Source organism: Uranotaenia lowii, chromosome 3, assembly GCF_029784155.1.
Source record: "Uranotaenia lowii strain MFRU-FL chromosome 3, ASM2978415v1, whole genome shotgun sequence".
Lineage (NCBI taxonomy): Eukaryota > Metazoa > Arthropoda > Insecta > Diptera > Culicidae > Uranotaenia > Uranotaenia lowii.
In genome coordinates this window covers 326259176-326286027 of record NC_073693.1, presented here as the reverse complement: position 1 = coordinate 326286027, position 26852 = coordinate 326259176, and the positions used below count along the sequence as shown (strand labels likewise).

Here is a 26852-nt window from a genome sequence, read left to right as displayed (position 1 = left end):
ACCTAACCAAGTATATTATTTTCTCGAAAATCAACCCTAAATGGTTATAATGGTTATAACTTTTAGACCAAACTATCAATAATTTTTAAAGAGGCATAAAAATTTACGACTTAATAAAAAATTGATGCATATCCGTCCAGTTTTGTCATGTTTTTAAGCTTCTTTAAGCTGTAGCTTTTGACAACTGCTTATCAAAAAGGTTGCCATTGATGATGATTGTTAGATTATCGTGGTTTAAAGCATAATGCACAAAAAGTAAGGTGTCATTGTCTAGATTGGCTTGGTTTTATGCCGAATGAAGTAAATCCCGTTTAAAGGCGGGTTTGGGCTTTAGCGAAGTTATTAAATAAAATAATGCAAACATAAGCAATTGAAATAGTGTGCACGAATCTTTTCATATCGTCATACAACGTCTTATTACGTCGATGAACATTTAACAGCAAGTTTTATACCCAGGTTATGTTGAGTGGTCCAAAATAAGTCCCTAAGCCAGGGGTGAGCAACCTTTTGAACCAACACGGGCCAATTTGAATTTAAAATCCTTTCGGCGGGCCGCACTCAGAAGTATTAAAATTAAACGTAATTCTTTTATGATAACAAATATTTTACGAAAAACACTGAAAAAGGAAAGGAAAAACTAATTCGCATATCATTTATTTAGAATGTTTGAAAAAATATTTAACACGATTTTTCAAAGCAGACAACAGACAGCTGAAATTGATATGGTACATCACTAAATATTAGTTTATTTTGAAGGAAATTTGTTGATTGATTTAAACCTCGAGGGCCGCGCGTTGCTCATCCCTGCCGTAAGCAATTAAGTGGGACCTATTTTGCGATTAAACAAGGTTTTTTTGGTTCTTCGAGCTTTCAAACTAATTTTTAAGTGTTTTATTATAGCTGTGAACATGTTTTTAGTTGTTCATTTCATCACAGCTATGCTGAAATCCTCTTTAAAGTTGACTGCAATAATGACACGTCTTCCTGAAATGGGCTTGATTTGGCCCAGCTGTGAAAGATCAAAACTATATTTTAATAACAGTTTTATTCGAAATGTAATCTTCGGATGAAATATTTGTCATAATTAAGACTTAAAAAACGGCATTCAGAAGATATCGCCGAAAGGGACCAAAGTTATTGATGAAAAACTGATTTTCCATGTTCAGCAAAATGTCTCCAAATCCCATAAAAACTTTAGACTCGTTGAGCGACCCCATCCCGTGTTCCGATTTGGCCCAAATTTGGCATGAGATCTTGTACTAGGCCTAGAGTCAATTTTAGCCTGCAGCGCATAACTTTTTCAAAAAATTGGGTTATTTAGGGCACCCTAATATACAGTTTATAAAGTAAACGTGTTACGTAATATTTGAATGATCCCCTACTGATAGCGCCAAAATTGAACCATTAAAAAATCTAGTAGGGGTTGTTTTTTAAACTGTGACACGGCTGAATGTCTGCGACTGGTTTAAAACTAACCAGTTGCTGAATTACTGAACGCCAGGAAAAGTTGAACATAATTGAATTAAATATACAATAAAATATCATTTATTCACATCTTCATCTAATTTTACCCATACCAAATACTTCACTGAACCATAGTTTTCCTAATCAGGAACAAAACCGCCAGTCCGTGGTACATAAAATACTGCAAAATCAATACGACAAAGTCCCGCTGCAAGTGATCGCCCTGGAATGAGTACTGCTGCAGCACATCGTCCCCGGTGTGGAGGCACGCTCTTTTAGGCATTCCGGAACATTCTGCAAATAACGAAACGAAGAACGGACCATGATTTCGATGTTTTCAATAAACAAAACCAAACCCGGGACCGGCAACTGCAACGCGGGCGGGGGTGAACTGCAAATAATTACCCACCTATGCGCTCGATTCCATCCCATTGGGTAATGGAAATGGCTTCGCTGGCAAACATCATCCAGGAAATGTACGGCATCCAGCGGAGGTAGGACGGGATGGTTCTGGAAATATTTGCGAATGGTTAACGTGTGATGAAGGGAATTTCTAATAATGTGTGTTTTCTAGAAATTTGCTAAACTTAAGGTGAACCATCGTAATTCAATTTGAAAAGAAATTCCCACGATGGTTTTCAAACCATATTTAAAAAAAATCGACATCTCTGATTTTTTTTCACGATAAAGCTTAGTTTGTTTATTTACTGAATTAACCAGACCAAATAATCTGCACGGATGAAATGTCCAAATAAAGTTCAAATTATGATTTGTATTCATAATCAATTGTAAGTTTGTTTTCGTTGCTATAACAAAAAATTCAACCATATTAAACTTTCATTAATGTCATATTGCCAATCTATTTCAAATGAAGGTTCAAATGTTTAAAGTTTCAAAGATGCTGATGTATTTTTTTTGCAAAATTTTTCAGGACAAACGCTGTTTTTAAGCTCATTAATTTTGTTTATGTAATTGTTTTTACATTGAAGAATTTGCGAACTATGTAGATAGAAAACCATTCATCGAAATTTTTTCTCATTCCATTACCTTATCCTTATGAAAATCCCGGAGGTGATCATCAGAATGTAATCAAACGGCACCAAATAGGACATGGCCATCGGGACCGACGGAAAAACCGTGGAAAAAAAGCACCCGCAAGCCATGGAAACGTTCATGACCAGAATGCTGGCAGCCGCCGTGCCCAACATGCCCAACAGCGTCGGTCTCATATGGCCAATATAGTACACAATTACAATAAATGCCAGCGATTCCAACAATACGAAGGGCAGCTGAAAAATACATGCGAAATTAATTAACCAGATTCACAGTTGTTCGGTTTTACGGTCCATCCAATAGATGAATCCCACTAACCATGGCAACGATTTGGGACACGTAGAACTGGACGGTGCCGTATAGGTTGGCCTTCCGCTCCCTCAGGAACAGCGGAAATGAGTCCGGAAAAAACGGACAGCACCGCGTACATCGGCAGGAAGGTGTTCTCCGAAACGATGAGAAAGATGATACCCTGGACGGCTTGGGCTCCCGGTTGGGTCATCTCGATGCTGTCGGAGAAACAGAGTGCCACCAGCAGTCCGATTACCTGCGGGATATTATTGGAAGGATAACAATATTTTACTCTTTTTTTTTCATTTGTAGTTCCATTTTCAGGGATTTTCAGAGTACCACCTATATAAAGAATGACAAAAATGACAAAAATGACAAAAATGACAAAAATGACAAAAATGACAAAAATGACAAAAATGACAAAAATGACAAAAATGACAAAAATGACAAAAATGACAAAAATGACAAAAATGATAAAAATGACAAAAATGACAAAAATGACAAAAATGACAAAAATGACAAAAATGACAAAAATGACAAAAATGACAAAAATGACAAAAATGATAAAAATGACAAAAATGACAAAAATGAAAAAAATGACAAAAATGACAAAAATGACAAAAATGACAAAAATGACAAAAATGACAAAAATGACAAAAATGATAAAAATGACAAAAATGACAAAAATGACGAAAAATGACAAAAATGATGGTCATATTAGGGTCTCAAAACTGATAAAATGTAATAGTCTATCATTCTATTAATAAGTTACAGTTATAACTTGCAAACCTAACTGTACAATTTTTTTGTTACAGTCAATAACAAAACTCATGTCTCTGAGAAACGGAAATTGTTTTTAGCCGTGTCTTCTCAATGGATCGATGGAAAAAGCTAATTTTCCGAGTGGAGTCGCTATTAGTGCTCAGAGCTGTCAAACCTCATGATCTAAGTAGCATAGAAAAAAAACAGAAATATCAACAAAACATGACACTGTGTTGCACTATGAGAGATCACGTGGACAAAAATCGAAAAAAAAAAATTATCAAGATATTTCATGAAAGTAGATACTTTGTTAAGGAAAAGCTCAAATTTCAGAACTCTTCCATTCTTAAGATATTGAAAAATGAAGAAAAACTTCACTATGTTTGAAAGAAAAGTACTAAAACGCAAATTTTGATCACCGATAACAAAGATCTTCAGCGAATAATATATTGTTGTAAACGTTAATCTTTATAAAGTGGCTTCAGAGTCACTAATAAGAAGGTAAAGCGTGAGAAAATGAGGAAATCAGGAAGTTTTCAGACGAGATCATTTAAGTCCGGCTGATTTTTTTCAAGTTTTGCGTGGATATTTTAACAAGTTCTGAAGAGTTCAGTAACGATCTGAAGATTTGGAGCTTTTCGAGAATATCATCATTGTCAGTTTTTGGACCTAGACTCTATAAAAAGTAATTATAAAACAAGCTGATCAGATTTTCAGCTCACCCGTCTTTGACTTTGAAACTTGGCACCTTAATGGGTTACCTATATTGGCCTAACTATTCAAACATGTTTTTTTTTCACAAATCAGATCTGACTAGGAGTGTTTAGGCAGCAACCGAAAGGATAGGGGCCTGAGTTCTGCACAAATACATGCAAGATTTTTACCCTTTTTAATAAACATATAAGACACATTCAAATTGATATTTTGAAATGTTAACTTAAAACCATAAAAAAAGATAGTCAAATTGTTGAAAACATTTTGAATATATTTTTGTCCGCTTGCTTGTATGACAATCTCTCATAGTGCGTTACCACAGTTACCATAGTTACCGCAAGATTTGTTTTATTTTCATAAAAAACAAGAATGAACGCAAAGGATAAGCATGAAGTAAACATGAAAAGATAGGCTGGCAGATTTTATGAAGTTTTAATTTATGTTGAAGTTCGTTTTTTTTCTCAACAAATTAAAAATAGCTATATGGTCGAGCGATTTTATGTGCGTGCTCGTCTGAGTGGATTGGCTGTAAGTGGAGCAAAAAACGATGGAATTCTATACTATGCATTCTTGAAATTTTCCAGCACGTTTTCGGCCCTAGAAATTTTTTTTAAACCGGGGAAAACCGTGCATTCAATCCAAAGTAATCCAATATTTAAAAAAGATAATAACAATAGGAAAAATTCTCGTGAACCTTTATTTTATCGTCGAAGCACATCAAATTGTGTTTAATAATCTTAAAAGTTTTTTTTATTAATTTTGATGAAAATAATTATAAAATATCGTTTTTGGATCCAAATTCAAAACTTATCTTTACTCAATTCAAAATTTGTTTTGGTAAATTTAGCAAATTTTGTAAATACATCCGTACTTTTCTAAAATGAACCAGGCATTCGGGCGGATTCGGAATCGCCTCTATATTTTTCTTGAATATCTGGATACGCACGGATAAAACCGGGAAATCTGGAATGCTTGTTCTATAAGTTCTAAAAACCGTTGACGCTATTGAAAAAAAAACTAATCTTATTCATCCCATTGAAGTGATTCAAACGTTCTTTTTATTCAACAGTTGTGGAATAAAATTTTCAGGCCATTTATTCGCTGATTATACTAGGATTTAATTTACAGTTTAATTTATCAAAAATCTAAATGATTTCATGTCACCCTAACCTGATTTTGCTTTACCACCGCCATCTGTCAAAAATAAAAAGGTTTTATATTAAAACTAGCTGACCCGGTAAACTTCGTTTTACCTTCTAAAGTATAAATCGTAATAAATGTTTAATTTCATCTACACGTCCTTAACTGCATTGTGCTCGCCAATAGATTCTTATGGAAATCGGGACCCCCTATCATCAAAAGTGAGATCCTTGAAACTATTATACAAACCATCTCTGACCCAAAAAACCCTCGGATACCAAATTTCACTTCATTCCGACCGATCATTCATACGTGATGTTATTACAAAAAAAACGCCTCCATCTTATATATAAAAATGGAGGCGTTTTCTTTGTGATAACATCACGTATGAATGGTCGGTCGGAATGAAATGAAATTTGGTATCCGAGGGTTTTTTGGGTCAGAAATGGTTTGTATAATAGTTCCAAGAATCTCACTTTTTATGAAAGGGGGGTCCCCATACAAAGTTATCTCTTCTTCACATCTTATATATATAAATGGAGGCGTTTTCTTTGTGATAACATCACGTATGAATGGTCGGTCGGAATGAAGTGAAATTTGGTATCCGAGGGTTTTTTGGGTCAGAGATGGTTTGTATAATACTTTCAAGAATCTCACTTTTTATGAAAGGGGGGTCCCCATACAAAGTTATCTCTTCTTCACATCTTATATATAAAAATGGAGGCGTTTTCTTTGTGATAACATCACGTATGAATGGTCGGTCGGAATGAAGTGAAATTTGGTATCCGAGGGTTTTTTGGGTCAGAGATGGTTTGTATAATACTTTCAAGAATCTCACTTTTTATGAAAGGGGGGTCCCCATACAAAATTATCTCTTCACATTCTTATATATAAAAATGGAGGCGTTTTCTTTGTGATAACATCACGTATGAATGGTCGGTCGGAATGAAGTGAAATTTGGTATCCGAGGGTTTTTTGGGTCAGAGATGGTTTGTATAATACTTTCAAGAATCTCACTTTTTATGAAAGGGGGGTCCCCATACAAAATTATCTCTTCACATCTTCTTATATATAAAAATGGAGGCGTTTTCTTTGTGATAACATCACGTATGAATGGTCGGTCGGAATGAAGTGAAATTTGGTATCCGAGGGTTTTTTGGGTCAGAGATGGTTTGTATAATAGTTTCAAGGATCTCACTTTTGATGATAGGGGGTCCCGATTTCCATAAGAATCTATTGGCGAGCACAATGCAGTTAAGGACGTGTAGATGAAATTAAACATTTATTACGATTTATATTTTAGAAGGTAAAACGAAGTTTACCGGGTCAGCTAGTCTTATATATAAAAATGGAGGCGCTATCTTTGTGATAACATCACGTATGAACGGGCGGTCGGAATGAAGTGAAACTTGGTATCCGAGGGTTTTTGGGGCCAGAGATGGTTTGTATAATAGTTTCAAGAATCTCACTATTTATAGAAGGGGGGCTCCCATACAAAATCAAATTGAAACGGGACATAACTTGAACAATTTAAATGCGATTTTTATAAAAATTGGTTCACGAGATCGAAAAGACACAAGAAGTTGATTCATTATGCAGACTGCAATTGCTCGCTTTTAAAACGTGGGGCTCCCTTAAAAAAAAAGTGAAAAAATTTGAAAAAATATATACAACCCATACAATTCACATGGGATATTCATGAAATTGTGTACACATGCATGTTTTGATGTGGAAAAACAATCTATTTTACTAAATAACACATCCTACCTTTAAAACCAGAGGCTCCCATACAAAATCAACGTGAGTTATAACATAACTTAAACAATTGCCAAGCGATTTTGCTTAAACGAGTCAGGCAGCCATGTTTTGACAGTAAAATATGATTTATTGTAATAAATAACGCTTTCTCCATGAACCCCCCCCCCCCCATTTTTGAACTAAAGGTGAGAGGAGGGGAGAGAATCTTATATATAAAAATGGAGGCATTTTCTTTGTAACAACATCACGTATGAATGGTCGGTCGGAATGAAGTGAAATTTGGTATCCGAGGGTTTTTTTGGGTCATAGATGGTTTGTATAATAGTTTCAAGAATCTCACTTTTGATGAAAGGGGGGTACCCATACAAAGTTATCTCTTCTTTACATCTTATATATAAAAATGGAGGCATTTTCTTTGTAACAACATCACGTATGGATGGTCGGTCGGAATGAAGTGAAATTTGGTATCCGAGGGGTTTTTGGGTCAGAGATGGTTTGTATAATAGTTTCAAGGATCTCACTTTTTATGAAAGGTTTTCCCAATACAAATTCAACTTTATTTGTTACGATTTTCATAAGATTCTATTCGCGAGAACGATGCAGTTGAGGACGTGTAGATAAAATTAATCATTTATTATTATACTTAAGAAGGTAAAACGAAGTTTACCGGGTCAGCTAGTTTTTATATATAAGAAGATGTGAAGAAATAATTTTGTATAGGGACCCCCCTTTCATAAAAAGTGAGATTCTTGAAACTATTATTCAAACCATCTCTGACCCAAAAAACCCTCGGATACCAAATTTCACTTCATTCCGACCGACCATTCATACGTGATGTTATCACAAAGAAAACGCCTCCATTTTTATATATAAGATGTGAAGAAGAGATAATTTTGTATGGGGACCCCCCTTTCATAAAAAGTGAGATTCTTGAAAGTATTATACAAACCATCTCTGACCCAAAAAACCCTCGGATACCAAATTTCACTTCATTCCGACCGACCATTCATACGTGATGTTATCACAAAGAAAACGCCTCCATTTTTATATATAAGATTATAGACACTATAATTTCATATAGTCTGGCAAAGAGAATGACGGGAGCCAATCGAACTGTCATTCGCGCGGAGCCAATCGAGGATTCTATGATAATGTTCAAGCTCTTCATAACTCTTTCCAGTTGCAAAATAAAAAAATAGTTTATTAGATTCGTAAATTACATGCTATTTTTGTCAGTTCAACTCCAAATGGCTTTTGAAAAATATAATATACCTAATCTATAGGTGTAAAACTAGTGAAAATTATGCTAAATAACTTTAGTTAATGTTGCCAAAAAGCCAAAAAAGGTTTGTGAATCACAATACTTCAACCATGATTTTCCAATATTTAGAAAGTTTGCTCGATTGGCTCCCGCGAATGACAGTTCGTTTGGCTCCCGCCATTCTCTTTGCCAGACTATATGAAATTACAGTGTCTATAATTAAAATGATAGATGGCAAATGATTTGGCTTAAATCGATCCATTGACTCCCTCCTAAATGTGAATGAAGAAAAAATATTGCCTTTGAATGTTTAACGTTCAGTTATTGATGCTCCATCAGGTGAGGTTTGTGTAAGACGGTGTTTGTCTTTTTTTTAAGCTTCTAGTTTCCCATTCCCACCCCATTCCCCTCGCATTCTCATCACTTTCCCATCAAACACAAAGGAGGATGAAAAAACACCGGCCAAACGGCAGAAGGCCAATGCAGTGAGTTTACGGGGTTATGATAATAAACTTTCATTTGCTAACCGATTTAGATGAAGTCTATTTCACATAGAATCTGGTCGCACCTTTTCATTAACTGGAGCGCCCCTAGTTGTCACATCGTGAATCTATTGACAGTGTTTTGATCCGGTTGGTTTGTTTACTTAGTTGTGAAAATTTTATCAAGATTGAAGCAGTCAGTCAAAAGTTTTCGACGATTGAACGCGAAAGGCGAGAGAAAATTCTGCACACTCACGTAGAGAAACCGACGTGGTCAGGGATAAAGATCGCGAAATTCCTGAAATATCCAAAATCGACTGTAAATTCGGTGCTGCAACGTTACCGGGAGACCCTTTACGGTGGATCAAGCAAAACAAACCAGGCTTAAAAGTGGAACATATGACCGGAAGCTGCGAGCAAAGGTAATTCGACCTGTTCACAATAATCCTGGAATCTCTTTGCGTGATTTGGCGAAAAAGTTCAAGACGAACCACAGTACAGCTCGAAGAATTTGTTTGCGAGAAGGCTTGCGGTCGTATCATGCAAGCAAACAGGACGCTGAAACAAAACCTGGTTGCCAAAATCAGGGCAAGGAAGTTGTACGAGAAAGTGTTGACCATTTTGATGGACGACGAAACTTACGTCAAAATGAATTTTGGACAAATACCCGGTAACAAATTTTACCTTGGGAAGCGTAAAGGGAATGTTGCGGGTAGATTCAAGTTTGTTTTCGCAGATAAATTTGCTCATAAGTTGATCTGTAGTTGTGGGAAGAAGACTAATACCGTATTTTTTTCACCTGGAGGCAAACCAGAGGCAACCTAGGTTCGCTCTAACTGCTGTCATCGTGCTCATTCATTGTTCTAGAGGCAACCTAGGTTCGCTCGAAAAACGGACGGAGTCGCCCTGAGAAGAAAGTCAGTTTTGCTAGAAGTTCACCAATAGATACTCTCCACGTTGTTGTCAAAACATTAAACAGCTGTTTGTGGCTGACGCACACCTACGTATGGAATAACTCGGAAACCGTCGTTTTTTTTATTCGGAAGGATCAAGAGCCAAATCCGGAATAAAAAAAAATACGCCATAAGATTTTCATCACTGGAGACACAATGAATGGAAATGTTTACAAAGAAGAATGTCTCCAGAAGAGGGTTTTATTCATTCGGTCCCACAACTGAGATCAGATGTTGCAGTGAGTTCGATTTTCACTATTTTTTTTTGTGAATGAGGATGGGATGGAGTGGGATGAAATTCTTATAATTTTTTTTTTGTTTCGCTTGATTGTAGTGGTCATGCATCATTTTGTTGGAAAGCTCGAATCTGTATGCCAGTTGTGCTTTTCCAATTATATCATCTTTGGTACATAACACTTTTCAGCGTATTTTCGTCAGAAAGATTTGCTAAACAGGCATTGGATTTTTGCAATCTCTTCTATGACTGTAGATAGATTATTGAGGGCTCTGAAACATATTTCAATTTTCGGCTCATATAGCAAGTCTGATCTGAACTATAAATTTAGAAATCGTTTTATTCTTGTATAATACGATTTCTCGTATTGAAATTTGAAATCAGATTCAAAATATGAATTTTGAATTCAGGTTCAGAATTTAAATTCGGTTCAAACGTGAGTAAAAATGATCGAGATAACTATTCCGTTGAATAATTCAAATTGCAAGGGTCGCAGACTTATTATTTTGATTGTTATTTCAATATCCAAATTTTTAAATTTGTAGCCAAGGCAAATCAGTTTTTATTTGAGAAATAAAACTCCTCAGAATATTGATTATGAAATTTATTTCCGTAAAAAATATTTGAGGATGTAGATCATGGGTGGCCAAACCAAGGCCCGCGAGCCCCATGTGGCCTGCGGCTGTAGCCAACGAAGCTTTTTCCAGCATGACAACACTCTAATCTTACTTGTATTCAAGAGTTAAAGATTTTTATAGTTTCTGTACCATTTTGAGATGAAGTTTATCAAAATTTGTATCAAAATAAAAGTCGGAGAAAAACCTGTATGATTTTTAATCTTCCAGTATTTGACACATCCAATACTTTCGAATAACAAATGTATTCCAATAAATTTCCATTATTTAATTACCTAACACCATTATTTCAAAAGCGATGAGAGCTCCTGAATGGATGCATGTCACTAATTTGAATTTTGACTGGTTTTTAAAGGGTTCATGAAGATGAACCCTATGATATTTTCAAAAAAAAACTACTATTAAATTAAGCACGAAGTTTTAGCGAATACCTAAACACATGTATTTTCGAATTAAACAATTTATTTGTACAAGTTTTGTATTTCAGGCATTCAAGAGCAAGGAATATAAATAAGGTAGTGTCGAGAGCTATATTGGATTTTTTGTGACGTCACAAAAACGATTGTATCGAAAATTTATGTGAAAATGGTAGGAATTTAAAAAAAAAACACGTTTTAAAACGAAATCGAGTTCCAATTTCATTTCGATTTTGTTGTAGGGCCTCTATTTGACTATGTTATGGAGTTTTTCGGTTTGAAGATTGCATCATGGTCTTTTCTTAATTTATTAATGAATGCAATGTTGCATGAAGCTTAAACGTGCAAAAATGAAGAAAATATCAACTTCAAAAAGGTTTAGCTGGTAGATATCGAGTGTTCAACTGATTGTCATGATTTTAATCCAACCGGTTTACCATATACAATTCTTATGTATAACAATTAACATTAATTCATGATTGTTAACTCAGTTTACTTAAATGCCAATAAAAGATTGTGTTTTTGTATAAAAAAAAAACTTGTTTTGATCATTTATTGTAATGATAAGCTTAAGCGGCACTGACTTGAACATTTTCATGGAAGACTTTGAACAAATTTCGAAGTTTTGCAAATTTCAGTTATGAAAATCCACCATTTTTTCGAACTTTGACGGTCTATTTTATAGAAAAATTATTTGAAAGTGCAACTTTTTTTGTACCCATCTTGACGAGCAAGAATCCTTCTACATTAGCATGTTTTCAAAGTGGAAAATTTCCAGCAGATTCTTCGAATTATCATCGAAAAAGAAAATTTTCCTAGTAAATTAACAGATTTTTCGTGATTGTGACGTCTCAGCCTGTACCAATACTAGAGCAGGGCTGCCTTAGCACTACCTTCTTTAAATATTCCTTGATTCAAGAATGAAGAATTTACTTAATTTGTCAGCTTCCATTGAAACCAACCACATTTTACTGTAAATATCACGGGAAACTATGAAAATTAAAATATTACAAGACAGTTTGCGCAGGGTGTATTCAAATTTTCACCCAATTTTGAAATTTGCTCATTTTTTTCAGACGGTACTATTTTACAGTTTTTTTAGCTTGTTTATGATTTTTCACATACATTTTCTCAACTATCTTTTTTTTTAATTTAAAAATGCCATTTAAAATGCTATAAACTTTCCATGCTTTTTGATGTTCCATGATGTGATATCTGTTAAAAAAAATTTGTTTGTTTGAATTGTTTAACACTAGAAGGACCGGCAAATTGAATATACCTATTCGGACCGTGACCAGTCAAAATGACTGGTAAAGGGGAAATTTTTTCTATCAACATATTTTAAAAATTTTTCTTTTGAAATTATTTTGTTATTAATTCGATAACATTTTTGTTATAAAATTGAAATATTTTTTCATCATGGGTGCCCGGAATCACCTTAGTTTGGCATAGTTGACGAATGCGTGTATGTCATAAAATGAATATGTCAAATAATTATCAAAAAATTGAAACACATTATCAATCTAATAATAAAAACATGTTAGATGGCTATGGTTATTGACCATTGTTGCACGGTTTCACTTCAGTGATGTTTTAGTAGATGTTTTCTAGCATCCATCGCTCTGAAGTTTTTCAACCCGATGCCTATAAATTATACCTGATATTGTAGGTTTTGAAGCATATTTTTTATATAAGTAGAGCAATTTACCATGGGTGCACGGATTCACCGCCATTCATCCAAAATCAATTTTTTGCATGTTAAAGGTAAAGAATAAAGACTTTTAAAGAATCAAATGAAAATTTGTGTTATATACATGGTTTTTCACTATGGGTGCACGGATTCACCGCGTTTTAATCAAATATTGGACTTTTTGCAATTTTTTAAAAAGCATTATTACAAATCTTAACTAAACCAAAGTTGAAATCATGTCTTTCATGTTGAGACATAATTATTTAAATAACGTTTTTTATTTTAAGCTCCGTTTTTTCATTCCTGGAAAAGAAATATTTCAATTATATCTTGAAATAATAAATTTATTTATTTATTATTAAAAAACAGGGTTTTGCCATCGTATATTTATCTGATAAGATCTGATCAACATCCAAGAAATTGGAAAACGGTTATCATGGATCGAGTGAATTTTAGGAGTTATATGCATCAAATTATGTCGAGCGACGGATAACAGTGGAAATAAAAATAATGAATCAACATGGTCAAATTTACACATTGATTTGTTTTTCCTTCAAAGTTTTTCGATTGACTAATGTTGCATTTTAAATGCCTATCATATCTAACTCAAAAATATTTTGTGTTCTGAAGCAAGTTGAAAACTATTTGTTTCTATATAATTAACAACGGCGAATTTACAGCCATTCCGTGCACCCATGTTGAAAAATCTTAGCGCAAATGTGATCTATCAGATAGACTGGCGTGAGTCTAGTCTAGGTATGCCAGGTGTACTGGGTTCGATTACCGGTATCGACAAGAAAACTCTAGGGTTCAAACCCCGTAAGTTGCCGACAGGTAAGATGTGTTTCCTCTTATAATAAGAATGTTCAATAAGTTGCCAGCTTTATACACGGGTGCCGGAATACCTGTAAGGGAACTTGAATTGGAAATTTGTCGAACCTAATAATCTAAGAATGCATGTGAATAAATACTTAGGCAGAAACTGCGGTGCATCCGTGCACCCATGGTGAATAACCAACGTATGAAGAATAATCAAATAAAAAAAAATCATTTAAATTGTTCAGTTTCATAGACATAAGATCTTCAAATTTGAATAAATAAGTACACAATTCATAATTATTTTACTCATACTAGTTCAGTATAAAACATATTTATCACCTAAAATTACTCGATTACTCGAATGGACATGTATTAAAACTAACATAACTTTTACAGTTCTTGAAGAAATTTCGCCAAATTTTGACAGAAAGTTCGATTATAGTTGCGCAACAAAACAGACCAAAAAAAATTGGGAGTCAAGTGCTTGAAGCGGTCACAGCGGTCGATCCGAGAACTTTTTCTACAAATTTCCATGACTTCGCATCGAAAATCAATAATTTCATAGCTAATGACACACTCCTGCCCACCATAAATTAACTAAGGCTCTTTGTCTTGAATGTAGATTGCAAATAAAACCAAAAGCAAGCGAAAAAAATTTATCTTGTTTGAGTTATAGGTTTGTGAATTTTGTGTCCGAGTGTCCATGGCCAAATTTTTCTCGCTTATTAAAAGAGCTAGAAAAATAAAAAATACACAGTTTTGTAAAGATTCAAAATTCATAAAAAGTCGTTTTTTTGCGAATTTTTAGAGCGTAGTGTTTAAAAGATATTCTACAAACAAAGTGTCCCACCAGTCATTTTGACTGGTGCGGTCTTTCTAGTGTTAAGAAAGTTCACTCTGTTGTGTTGTGAGCCTACTTGGTTGAATGATTCAACTGAATCAAAGCAATCGAAAGATTCCTTTTAATTCAACCACGGTAAATGAAAAGTTCATATACCGGTATTTCGATAGCAACTTACTACAACTTAAGGTATTTCAATAGCAACTTACTACAACTTAAGGTAGTAAGTTGCTATCGAAATACCGGTATATGAACTTTTCATTTATCGTGGTTGAATTAAAAGGAATCTTTCGATTGTTTTGATTCAGAAGAAAGTTCAGTTTTGAAACTTCAATGATGGAGGTCTGCGACAATTGCGACATCTGAAATGGGCATTCGTGAAGCAGAACGCACATGTTAGAAGTGAGTTTACATTTTTTTTCCAGAACGCTCGCACTCGATACATATCATTCGAAAAAAAAATTACATAATTCTTCATCAACTTCATTCGAAATGAGTCGAAAGAATCCCCTTGATTCCATATGATGTAATTTTACAAAAAGGTTTCCTTCACTGAATAAATAAAGGATTAATTACAATTCCAAACAAAAAATTTAAATTTTCAAAATCGCACAATATTGGACACAGCTGGGGAACAGCTTTTATGCTGCTTATGTTTTAATACCTGATTTAAAGATTGCGGCGTTTTGAATATAAATCATTTGTCAGATTTTATTTATCACTTCTAAATTAATTGATATTGGTTTACTGCTTTAAACTTTTATAATTGAGCAAATCTAAGCAGCAAGTACCTAACGTGTGAAAAATTTAAAGTTCATCAGTTCTAAGTAGAATCTATCTTTCTTAACTAACATACAAATTATTAAACCTACGTGAAAACTGAAATAAAATTTTAAATCTTTGTATTATCCTTTTTCAAATCACGCATTCAGATCATGCTTAGTCATTCGTTTCAGAGATACGCCTTAAAATTTAAATCTTACAATTTTAAGAACTTGAAAAAGATAAGATTACAACTATTTCTAACATCATTCAAGAAAGTCTTAAGTACTTGATATTGAAGATTTTAACTTATCTAAAAACTTTGTGGCAGTCTGTGACACGACTTATGCTTAAAAAATTATCAAAGATTAAAATTGCCTTAAATCTTTTTTTTAAATTTCATAAAAATCACTGTAATTTACTGTATTTTTGCAGGATTGGGGAAAATTGTCAAAAAGAAAACTACTGGATTTTTTCTCAGATGACAAAATTATACGCGGTCTTTTGAAATGTCGTACGTTTCTTGGTTGGAAATTTTCTATTGATTCACGTTCACGTTTGCTTGTCACGACACGCATCATTATTTCGTCTGTCGGCTTTGCTCTCTGCTCAAATCACCACCCACCGTATCTTCTCGGAGAGCGAACAAACACGTTTTGCTGGACGTGCTGCTTGTAGTTCTAGAAATTCAGGAATGATTTTACGTTTATAATTTTCATATTTTTGTGAAATCTCACAGCGTGAATTGATACACCTCACTAGAATGTAGATCAAATTTGCTTTCCAATGAATATACTTTTGATTGGTCCAAACAAAGTAAAAGTCCTGAAAATCCGGGTACAACCTGACAGAGGACCACAAAAACAGATGAAATTTCAATTTGTAAAAAAATCGCGCAATGTAGTCAACTTTGGAAAAATGCAGTAATTTCAATTTTTGTTGCATCAAAAATCTAAAGACAGCAAAATGTTAGAATTTCAATAAAGTTTGTAGTCATATTTTTTTCTGAAACTCTACCATCGCTTAAACAGTATTTACTTGCAATCGAATGAAAAGTAGGTTTTTCAGACCACTTTTTTAAACTTTTTGTGACCATTTCATTAAAAAAAATTAAAAAAATATTTCTTGTCTTCATGATGTAGGCATTCAGTTCAGCTTCAGCAAACAAGTAGCTTTAGCTATATATAATGTTCTAAACATATTTTACTGACATTACAAGGTTTCTATTGATATAAGTTTTATATGAAATTCATAATAATTCAAACAACTTAGATGGATTTTACTCGATTTAGTCGTAAAATCCCTTTTACTTCCCTTTTTTTGTCCAGGCTTCCAGGGTTCGTCCATAGAAAAAGTAAAGATACAATTTTAAAGAACTTTTGAAATCATTTGGGGTCCCCGAAGAAATTTTTGTTTTTGAAACTTCTGAAAAAGTTACAAGCCGTCAAACTTGCAATAGTGTCAAAATAACACTCTAATGCGCATGAGGGTTAAAGTGGTCTCCACTGTTGTTTCGAACGGACTCTACCTTAATTTTGGTGAGAGGTCTCAGGAAAACAGATCATATAAAACTTTAAAAATCTCCGAACCACATTTACAACATAATCAAAATAAGTTTTGTAAATTTTGTTTTAAAATCATCGAATATCCATCAAAATTTTGAAATTCTGGTACTTTATTATTTAAAATTTGCTTTTTTGCATAACTTCAATAATTATGAAAGTTAAAACAAATTTTATTAGCTTGACACGTGTACTTAAAAATTTAATAGAATTTATTATTTTTTTTTATGATTTACCAGATTCACATATCATATCAAAATTTGATATTATAAAGAATTCCACTGAAATTTTATATCATTTTTTTCAATGTGCTGATCATCATTTTGTGATTTTTTTCAATGTGCTGAAAAGAGAAAATTTTGAGTTTCAATTTCTAAGAACTCAAGAAGTTTGTTCCTATGTATACTTTAAGTAAATAATCTTTTAAATGCCGAAAGCTAATGAACGATAAAATTTTTCGACAATTCCATTCCATGTAATTTTTTATTTTATTTTAAATCGAAACACTTACAAATTTTTTCAGAAAGACCGCTAAACTCAAAAACTTTGGAAATGGGCGGCGATTCGACATTTATGAAATTAATAATGAAGGTTTTAAATCGCTTGAAAGAATCCGTAAAAATGCATGGAAAAAATTACTTACTATGATGAATCTGTACTTGAAGGAGGTATGTGAAAAAAAATTTAATTTTATTAGCATTTTCTGTTTTTTTCCTTGCATATAAAGAAAAATTACTTGTTTGGCCCGCGAGAAAAACTCATAACCAAAATTTGGCCAGCTTGTTGAAAATGTTGGCCACTCATGCTTTAGATGTTTCCCGCTTTCTTCCCGTGAACAATAGTTTTTTTTAATTTTTTTTTAACAAAATTGCTTTAATATTTTTTTCATTTGAAAATTAGATTTATTTCATTAATGATTAAAATCTTTGAGTTTGCTCAAAAGTTTGAAAGGTTTAGTATAAAAAAAGTGACAAAATTCCCAGAACAAAACCCAGAACCCCCCCCCCCCCCCCCCTTTCCCCGTCATGAAACCATTTTTCGTACGGCCCTGTCATGAACTATAAATTAATTTTCTGGAAATATAAAACTCACGTCAGTTTATGACCGCTTAAAGGGTCTAAAGTAGAGCAACTTACCCTACAATTTAAATTATTTAGGCAACTTTTTTAAACATATTTGCCATTTCTTGCCAATTTGCGATCACAGAGGTGATTGTAAAAAAATGTAACAAATGATGGATACGCCTCGGGCTATCAATTTTTTGACCGTGAATATTCAATAGCTTAGCTTAGCTTGATTGACTACTCACATCCACCTTGAATCATTCAACTTGAAATGCAATTAGAAAACTGGTTCAATATCAATAATTTACCAATAGTTTTGTAAGCTTTAAGATGTTATTTTTTTACTATTCGAATCGTTATACAAAAATTTCCATTGATCCAGACCATCAATTTTGTCCAGAGGTCAAATGAACGGTGTCTGGGATTGACAAAACCGTTGCTCTCTCTTTAAACATCAATAACGGCTCCCGCCTCGTCATATTAGTCAATAGATAGAGTGAAAAATAAGAGAAAGGGATGATACAAATTATATTCATGTTTTAGGACCGAGGTTACCTCTGCATCCTAGCGAAACAATTTCTTGTGGAATGTGAATATTTAATAGTTTAAAAACTAGAAATTTGTAATAGCAGTCATCTTAAGTCGATAGAGGTCGAAATCTTATTGATAGTTTGCACGTTCGCAACTTCCGGAGATGAATTTGCTCAATTTTATCTCATGCTCGGACTTCATATGGTAAAAATTAGCTGTTGCTCTTTTAATGGGGTAAAGTTTGAACCGAGTGCTACCAAACAAACTCAAAGATAAATAAAAATCTGTTAGTTCTGTTTGCTACATATGATTTTGAGAAGAATGAAAAATTAAATTCCTTAAACCACCCCATTCGCACGGGCTTGATCAAACTTCAATAATTACGCTTTTTAAGAAAGTTATTACTTACCACCCTCTGAGTCAACTTCATGTACTGCAGCTGACAATTTCTGTGCGCTTGAAGAATATTCCGCCATATCAAACACCGAACTACGTAGAACCAGGCCGCCTTTGGATACTTCCACCGTAGCATATTTTTACTTTTCTGACTTCGATCCGTTTTGAAATATTCGGAAGCAATAATGAGCTGCTGCTTCTGGAAAGCTTCACTCGCATAAAATCGATCACAAATTTCATTGGACTTTCTATTGGATAAACACTCGATCAGAAAGTCCGATGTTGCACTGTTTGCACCTCGTGAGTAGTTCAGATTTGTGAAGTAACTAACTGCCTCATTGGGATCTCCAATGAAGCCAACTCGTCCACTGGCCAACATTATAACTCCATCAAACATGTAGAACAACTCATCCGATGGCTGATGAATGGTACAGATTATCGAGGTACCCGATCGCGTCAAATCCTTCATCGTACGGACCAGCTGAGCCGCACTGAAGGAATCTAATCCTGTCGTTGGTTCATCACAGAACAAAATCTTCGGCTGCGACAGCAACTCCGCAGCAAAAGCCAATCGCTTCTTCTCGCCACCGGAAATGGTTTTCGATTCCCCAACATCCCCTATGAGGGTGTGGCGACACTTTTGAAGGCTCATCTTGCGTATCAAATCGTCCACCAGGATGGTTTTATCCGATGGGCTCAACAGATGACCGAACTTCAAATTGGCTATCAAATGTAGATGCTCCTCGACCGTGATCGATCCACAGAAGACCTCGTCCTGATAGATGAAACCACTGATGTCGTACATGAAGGAATCGATTGGAACTCCGTTGACTAAAATGTCACCCGCCACGGTAGTGTTTCCTGAGTTTAAAAATAAAGTTTTTTTTAATCATTCCGAAATTGGAATGTAAGGTATGGTATGGTTTTTTTTAAATATTCTAGCCTTCACGTATAGACCAATTTTGAATGTCCTTCGAAAAATATAATTGCTTAGTTTCTAAGAATGCAATAAAAATATGTTTGGATTTAGAACTGTGATTTTTTTTTTTCAGGTAAATGCTTCTATTCACTGATTGTAAAACTCTCAATCTTGACTCCTGTTTCTGATCTTGGATGTTTCTTTGTTCCTATAGTTGACCCTCGTTTAAACACAGGCACTACTAATACAACAACTCGACATACGATTTTCTCTAAAATTTTGGAATCTTCCGATAATGATGCTGTTGGTTTAATCAATTCCAATCGATCCTTGAAAATTAATGTGAAATGCGTTTATTTTTCCTTGTTTTTATTTTCTCACTTCACGGCTTGATGCCTTAAGCCTAGTCCACACTAGGAGACGGTTCGTCTCGAGACGGTCTCAGCGTCTCCCATTTTCTTCGGGAGACACTGAGACCGTCTCAGGTTTCCAACAACAACAACAGACAACAAAGTTCGTCTCATAACAAAAATCGCAGTTCATGTTGCCTAGTGTGGACTAGGCTTTATGTTTAGAATTCATGATGACTCTTTATTCTTAACTTATGCCCTTATACGGAATATTTTTTGGCCGTTGATCACCACCTTACCGGAACTCCTGTGGGCTAGCGCCGCCATCAGGGTACTCTTGCCAGCCCCACTCGGACCCATCAGGGCCACCAAAGTACCCGGAAGCAGCGAACCACTAACATTGGTAACAATTTCCAAATTCTTTCCACGACCATTTGGCTTCGTCTCGATATTCACGTTTTTCCAAACCAAAGTTACACTATCTTTCGAACAGTTTGACCACACGCCAGATCCCAACGATCTCGCACTTTCTAGCAGTTCTAAGTGAAGCGCTTGTTTGTCCATTGCTAGCCCCCCTTTCAACCGGTCACAAATCAAATCTTCCTCAAGTGTCCAAATTTCAAAAAATGTGCTTAGATGAATTTATTGCTGGCGTTTCCAAGAGTTGCCGAAATTCGACTGACCACACACCAGATGTTAGAAACATCTATGAGTCCTGGCTCGACCGAAGAAATGGTTATCACTTTCGAGCTTAGCATAACAGGAGCTTCTCTTTTTGGTTTTTTGGTTGAATTTGTATACCTACTCAATTATTAGAATTGAGTTATGGGTTACGATTGTTATAATGGATGGGCGCCTCCAGAAAAAATTTCATCCTCGCGCAACCGATAACGTTTTATAGTTTATGAACCTTCGCCTTCGATAAGCTGGTAAAGCATAAATTACACTTTTTTATGTAGGTTGATAGGTCTGGTTCGGTAGATTTTTCAAACGAGTGAACTCTCAATGAATCAGTAAAATGGTGTCAACGCATTAAAGTTTTGTAAAAAAAAGTTGTACGTAAACAAGCGTTCAGAACGTGCGGCCATAAAAACGACAGGCAGGATTCGTGGATTAAGGTCTTGGCGAAATTACACATTTTTTTAACGTTTCGTTTTTCAAGTTTGAATTATCATCAGAGGGAACACCAAACACGTGTTTCATACTTTCTCCAAGAATAAATAGAAGTTTTGACCTTTTCGCTATGCCTAATCAATGGTTTTTAGGTTTTGTTTAATCTTTTTTGAACACGTTCATCAGAAAGCACAGTAATCTTTGTACATATACCAATCCTTCGTTCTGTTGATGACCTGTCAAAACCCCCACTTAGATATACCTTTTAATAGTGTTAAGCTAAATATTTCACTTTTCATTCATTTGATCATAGTAACAAAAATAATTTCTTACGTTTTAAAGGGCGAACACAAAATTATTGCGACTCATTTTTTTTTTTTATAATTCTTTATTTGAAACGGCTCATACCTTCAGGTTTTAAGGAGCCAAACTCGTTTTTGTTTTTACATTTGTTTGCTTAGCTTAACACTTTGAGTTCAAAGAAAAAGATGATAGAAAGGGAAATATGAAAATAAAAAGAATTATAGACGGAGATCGATAGCTTTTAGAAAAAGGTAAATTTCGAACATGTAGTCCAAGTCTAGCACAGCTAGCACGTCTCTCACTGGAACGTTAGGTGGTTTTCCTCGGGCCCGAAGGGAGTCTAATAAATTCGTTCTGGCGACAAGATGGACCTCACACGACCAGACAATATGCTCGATGTCATGGTAACCTTGGCCGCAACTACACAAATTGCTGCCAGCAATGTCAAAACGATAGAGTACCGCGTCTAAAGAATAATGATTGGACATGAGACGGGAAAATATACAAATAAAATCCCGACTCAAGTTCAATCTATTAAACCAGGGTTTAAGGCTTACCTTTGGGATAATCGAGTGAAGCCACCGACCCAATTCATCCTCGTCCCATTTGCGCTGCCAGTTGACAAGAGAATTTCTCCTAACTAAAAAGAAAAACTCGTTGAAGACAATCTCACGCTGATACGTGTCGCCTTCCTTCGCCCCCACCTTTGCCAGAGAGTCTGCCTTCTCATTACCCACTATCGAGCAATGAGAGGGAACCCAAAAAAAGGTGATGGAAAAGCGACGTCTTGTTAAAGCACTCAAAATATCCCGTATCTTCTCAAGGAAGTATGGTGAGTGCTTTCCCGGTCTTATTGAGCGGATTGCTTCAACAGAGCTGAGACTATCTGTTACGATATAGTAGTGTCCCGCAGGCCGTGAAGCGATGGTGTCCAAAGCCCAAAAAATTGCTGCTAACTCTGCTATATACACAGAGCATGGTGACTGGAGATTATAAGATGCGCTGAACATTTCGTTAAACACTCCAAATCCTGTTGATTCCTCTATAAGTGAACCATCGGTAAAGTACATTTTATCAGCATCGACGTGTCTATATTTAGCATCGAAAATTCTGGGAATCAGAAGTGGGCGGTGGGAGTCCGGTATTCCACGAATTTCTTGCTGAATAGACAAATCAAACTGGACAGAAGAGTTGTCGTAGTCTGGGATGTAAACACGAGTTGGAGAATACGAAGAAGGATTTACCTGCATGGACATGAAGACATGGTATATAGACATAAATCTGGTTTGAAAATTTTGCTCAAGTAGTCTTTCGAAATTTACAATCACCAATGGGTTCAAGACCTCACACCTGATGAGGAATCGGAGTGATAATAAATTAAATCGATCTTTTAGTGGGAGTATTCCTGCCAAAACTTCAAGACTCATGTTGTGCGTTGAGGGCATACAACCCAAAGCTATGCGAAGACAACGGTATTGGATACGCTGGAGTTTTATGAGATGAGTTTTGGCAGCCGACTGGAAACAGAAGCTACCATATTCCATCACTGAGAGAATAGTTGTTCGATACAATTTTAAAAGATCTTCTGGGTGAGCTCCCCACCAGGTGCCAGTGATTGATCGGAGAAAATTGATTCTTTGTTGGCATTTTCCTTTCAGATACTCAATTTGGGCTCTCCAGGTGCACTTGGAATCAAACCAAACCCCAAGATACTTAAAACACCTCGATTGAATGATCGTCCTGCCTAGGAGTTGAAGCTTAGGCTGAGCAGGTCTACGTTTCTTAGAGAAAACAACCATCTCCGTTTTCTGTGGAGAAAACTCAATCCCAAGCCCCAAAGCCCAGGTTGACAATCTGTCTAAAGTATCTTGTAAAGGTCTGTGCAGATGAGACTCAGTAGATCCTGTTACAGATACCACGCCGTCATCTGCAAGTTGTCTTAGAGTGCAGCCTTCAGAGAGACAACTGTCGATGTCACTTACGTAAAAGTTGTACAAAAGGGGACTCAAACATGAACCCTGCGGGAGGCCCATGTAAGAGGATCTTCTAACTGCAATATCACCGTGAGCAAAATTCAGATGTTTCTCACAAAACAAGCTGTATAAGATGTTGTTCAATAGAGGAGGCAGACCTCGGGAGTGCAACTTGTCTGACAACACCTCTATTGAGACTGCATCAAAAGCTCCCTTTATGTCTAGAAACACTGAAGCCATTTGCTCACGTTTTGCGTACGCCATTTGTATCTCTGAAGACAGCAAAGCAAGACAATCGTTTGTTCCCTTGCCCCTTCGAAATCCAAATTGAGTATCTGAAAGGAGGCCATTTGTTTCTACCCATTTATCCAAACGAAACAAAATCATTTTCTCCATCAATTTCCGAATGCAAGACAACATCGCTATTGGACGGTATGAATTAAAATCGGACGCAGGTTTCCCAGGTTTTCGGATAGCAATAACTCTCACTTGTCTCCAATCTTCGGGAACAATGTTATGCTCCAAGAATTGATTAAATAAATTCAACAAGCGAAATTTGGCGGCATCCGGAAGGTTTTTCAACAAGTTGAATTTTATTTTATCAATTCCCGGAGCTGTGTTGTTACAAGAAAGGAGAGCAAGTGAGAATTCTACCATCGAAAAGCCGCAATCTAGATCGCATCTATTCGGTGGCACACTTCTTATGATTTTTTGCACAGGTGTGGAATCTGGACAAATTTTCCGAGCGAAATTGAATATCCATTTATGCGAATGTTCTTCACTTTCGTTCGTGGAAGAACGATTACGCATGCTCCGTGCTACATTCCATAAAGTGCTTAAGGATGTTTCCCGCGACAAACCACCCACAAAATTACGCCAATGCGCACGTTTTTTCCCCTTGATCAGGTTTTTAAATTGCTGCTCAAGAGAAAAATACGTGTTAAAGTTATCCAGGGTTCCGTATTTTCGAAAAACTTTAAAGGCGTTCGATTTGTCCACGTAAAGTTTGGTACACTGATTGTCCCACCATGGGTTGGGAGGCCTTCGACGAACAGATGGATCTAGGATGGGTTTCGTTTGAGCACCAACTGCACAGTCGAAAATCAAACGAGAAATAAAGTTATATTCCTCCAACGGAGGTAAAACCTCCATGGAGTTGATAGCTGAATTAATTGTGTCCGAAAACTTTTTCCAGTCGATGTGTTTTGTGAGATCATATTCCATATTTGTTGAATTTGAAGTATTGACCCCATTGGTGATGGTAATTTTGATAGGTAAATGGTCACTACCATTGGGATCAGGGATTACCTTCCACTGGCAATCCAATGATAGTGAATTTGAGCAGAGTGAGAGGTCAATTGCACTTTGTCTTGCAGGAGGTTTAGGCACCCGTGTTTTTTCACCCGTGTTCAAAACTGTTAAATTGAAACTGTCACAAATGCCATAAATAAGATAAGAACGTCTATCATCAATTTGCTCCCCCCAAACAGTTCCATGTGAATTGAAGTCACCCAGGATCAACCTTGGCTCAGGGAGCACTGAGCACAGGTCCTCTAGGTTACTTCGATCCACTGCAACTCTATGAGGCCAGTACAAACTGACAACACATAAATCCTTACCTCGTATAGTTGTATGACATGCAACAGCTTCAATTCCTCCTGATAAAGGGAGGTGGATTCTATAAAAAGAGTGGCGCTTATTGATCCCCAAAAGCACCCCTCCATAAGAATCGTTGCGATCCAAACGGATAATGTTAAAATCGTGGAATGAGATGTTTGATTGAGAAGAAAGCCATGTTTCTGAAAGGGCAAAAATATCGCAACTAGTTTCATGAAGAAGAAATTTGAACGGATCCAGTTTAGGAATGAGACTACGACAATTCCACTGTAAAACAGTGATATCTCCGATCTCTGGGCGTAAATTAGCCATCGAGAGAGATAAACACTGAAAGAAGGGGCCAAGTTTGCATCAATTGCATTAAAAATGTCTTTAATACCGGAAGCATAGAGGTAACAATGTTTTTTATTGATTCCGAAACATTTAAAAAGGTGAAGATCCCATTTAAAATGTCAGATAATTTGAAAATTCCAGATTGAGAAGTTGATTCTGGTAAGATTACGTTAGGAGAGGCAGACTTAGAAGCTCTCGCAATATCTGGTGTATTCTGTGGGGTCATATTAATACGGAACCCGGGAGGGACTTGTTTTTCTTTCACTATAGATGTCAGTTTTGGCTTAACACCAATTGAGGGACAAAATGTTGGAATTTTTGTTGGGATTTTGGGGCTCTTTGGTGCTGGTCTTGAGCGTTTTCGCGAATTAGCTACAATAATGACAGGATGATCTTCGTCGGTAGCATCTGATTCTCCATTGTCAACTGACAGCGCAGAAAAAATGTTACTCGAATGAGATTGGATCGGGGGCGCCGCGCTCTTCAATATAGCGGCATACGACCGTTTTGACCGTTCCTTCAAAGAGCGCTTTTGGCTATCCCAGCGACTCTTATATTCCTCGCACGAGGAGATATCATGGGGTGAGCCCCCGCAATAAACACATTTCTGCTCTATTGCTGAGCACGCTCCAGCCCCATGATTCTCCCCGCATTTGGGACACCGTGGCTTGTTACAACAGTGCGACGCAGTGTGTCCCAACTTATTGCAATTTTTGCAATCCATTGGGCGAGGAACAAAGAGTCGCACAGGCAGCCTCAATATTCCGTCAATCAAGACATAATGAGGGAGGGCGGTACCCGCAAAGGTCACACGAAATGAACCTGAAGGTGAGTACCCTTTGACTCCATTTACGACGGTGGCAGTTCTGAGTTGGCGGCAATCCAAGATTTCGACCGAAGCCGAATCGAGGCTCTTGAACTTACCAACGCCGTTGGATTTCACGTACTCTGCCTTCAGACTCATTTCAGTAATCACGCCCTCGATCTCTACGTCTCGAGACGGAATGTACACGTGGTACTCTAAGTTTATGAAATTGCTGGCAGCAATTTCATTTGCGGATTTCCGGTTAGCTACTTCGACTCGCAATTTGTTAGGTCGCACCTTTTTAATGCAGGTTACGGAGGACCATCTCGCCAGATCTCTTGTGATCTGAACCACATTCAATTGCTTTCCATTTTTTTTGGGCCGGATAAAAACCACCCAAGGACCAGTGAAAGTAGAGCTCTCAGTGTAGACTCGGAGTCGGGTAGCTTTACTTTCAACTGAGGATGACTCAGAATTAACATCCATTGGAGAATGAAATTCATTAGAAGGACCCGCAACAACCGAATCCTCTAAATGCTCCTCATCCTCATAGACGCTATCCTCCTCATCCTCAGTTGAGGGGATTGACCCCCCGCCTTCGTTCATATTT

The 26852-nt window shown here is 36.1% G+C and overlaps 1 protein-coding gene across 1 annotated transcript; it reads right to left on the bottom strand.

The window, feature by feature from the left end:
* Positions 1-1585: 1585 nt before the first annotated feature.
* On the bottom strand, positions 1586-26848 carry LOC129753811 (protein scarlet-like). Its single transcript, XM_055749660.1, is given in 8 exon segments — positions 1586-1758; positions 1874-1974; positions 2512-2753; positions 2836-2925; positions 2927-3064; positions 18843-19690; positions 20398-20697; positions 26362-26848. Coding segments are annotated over 8 exon segments (2379 nt in total).
* Between the last annotated feature and the right edge of the window lie 4 nt (positions 26849-26852).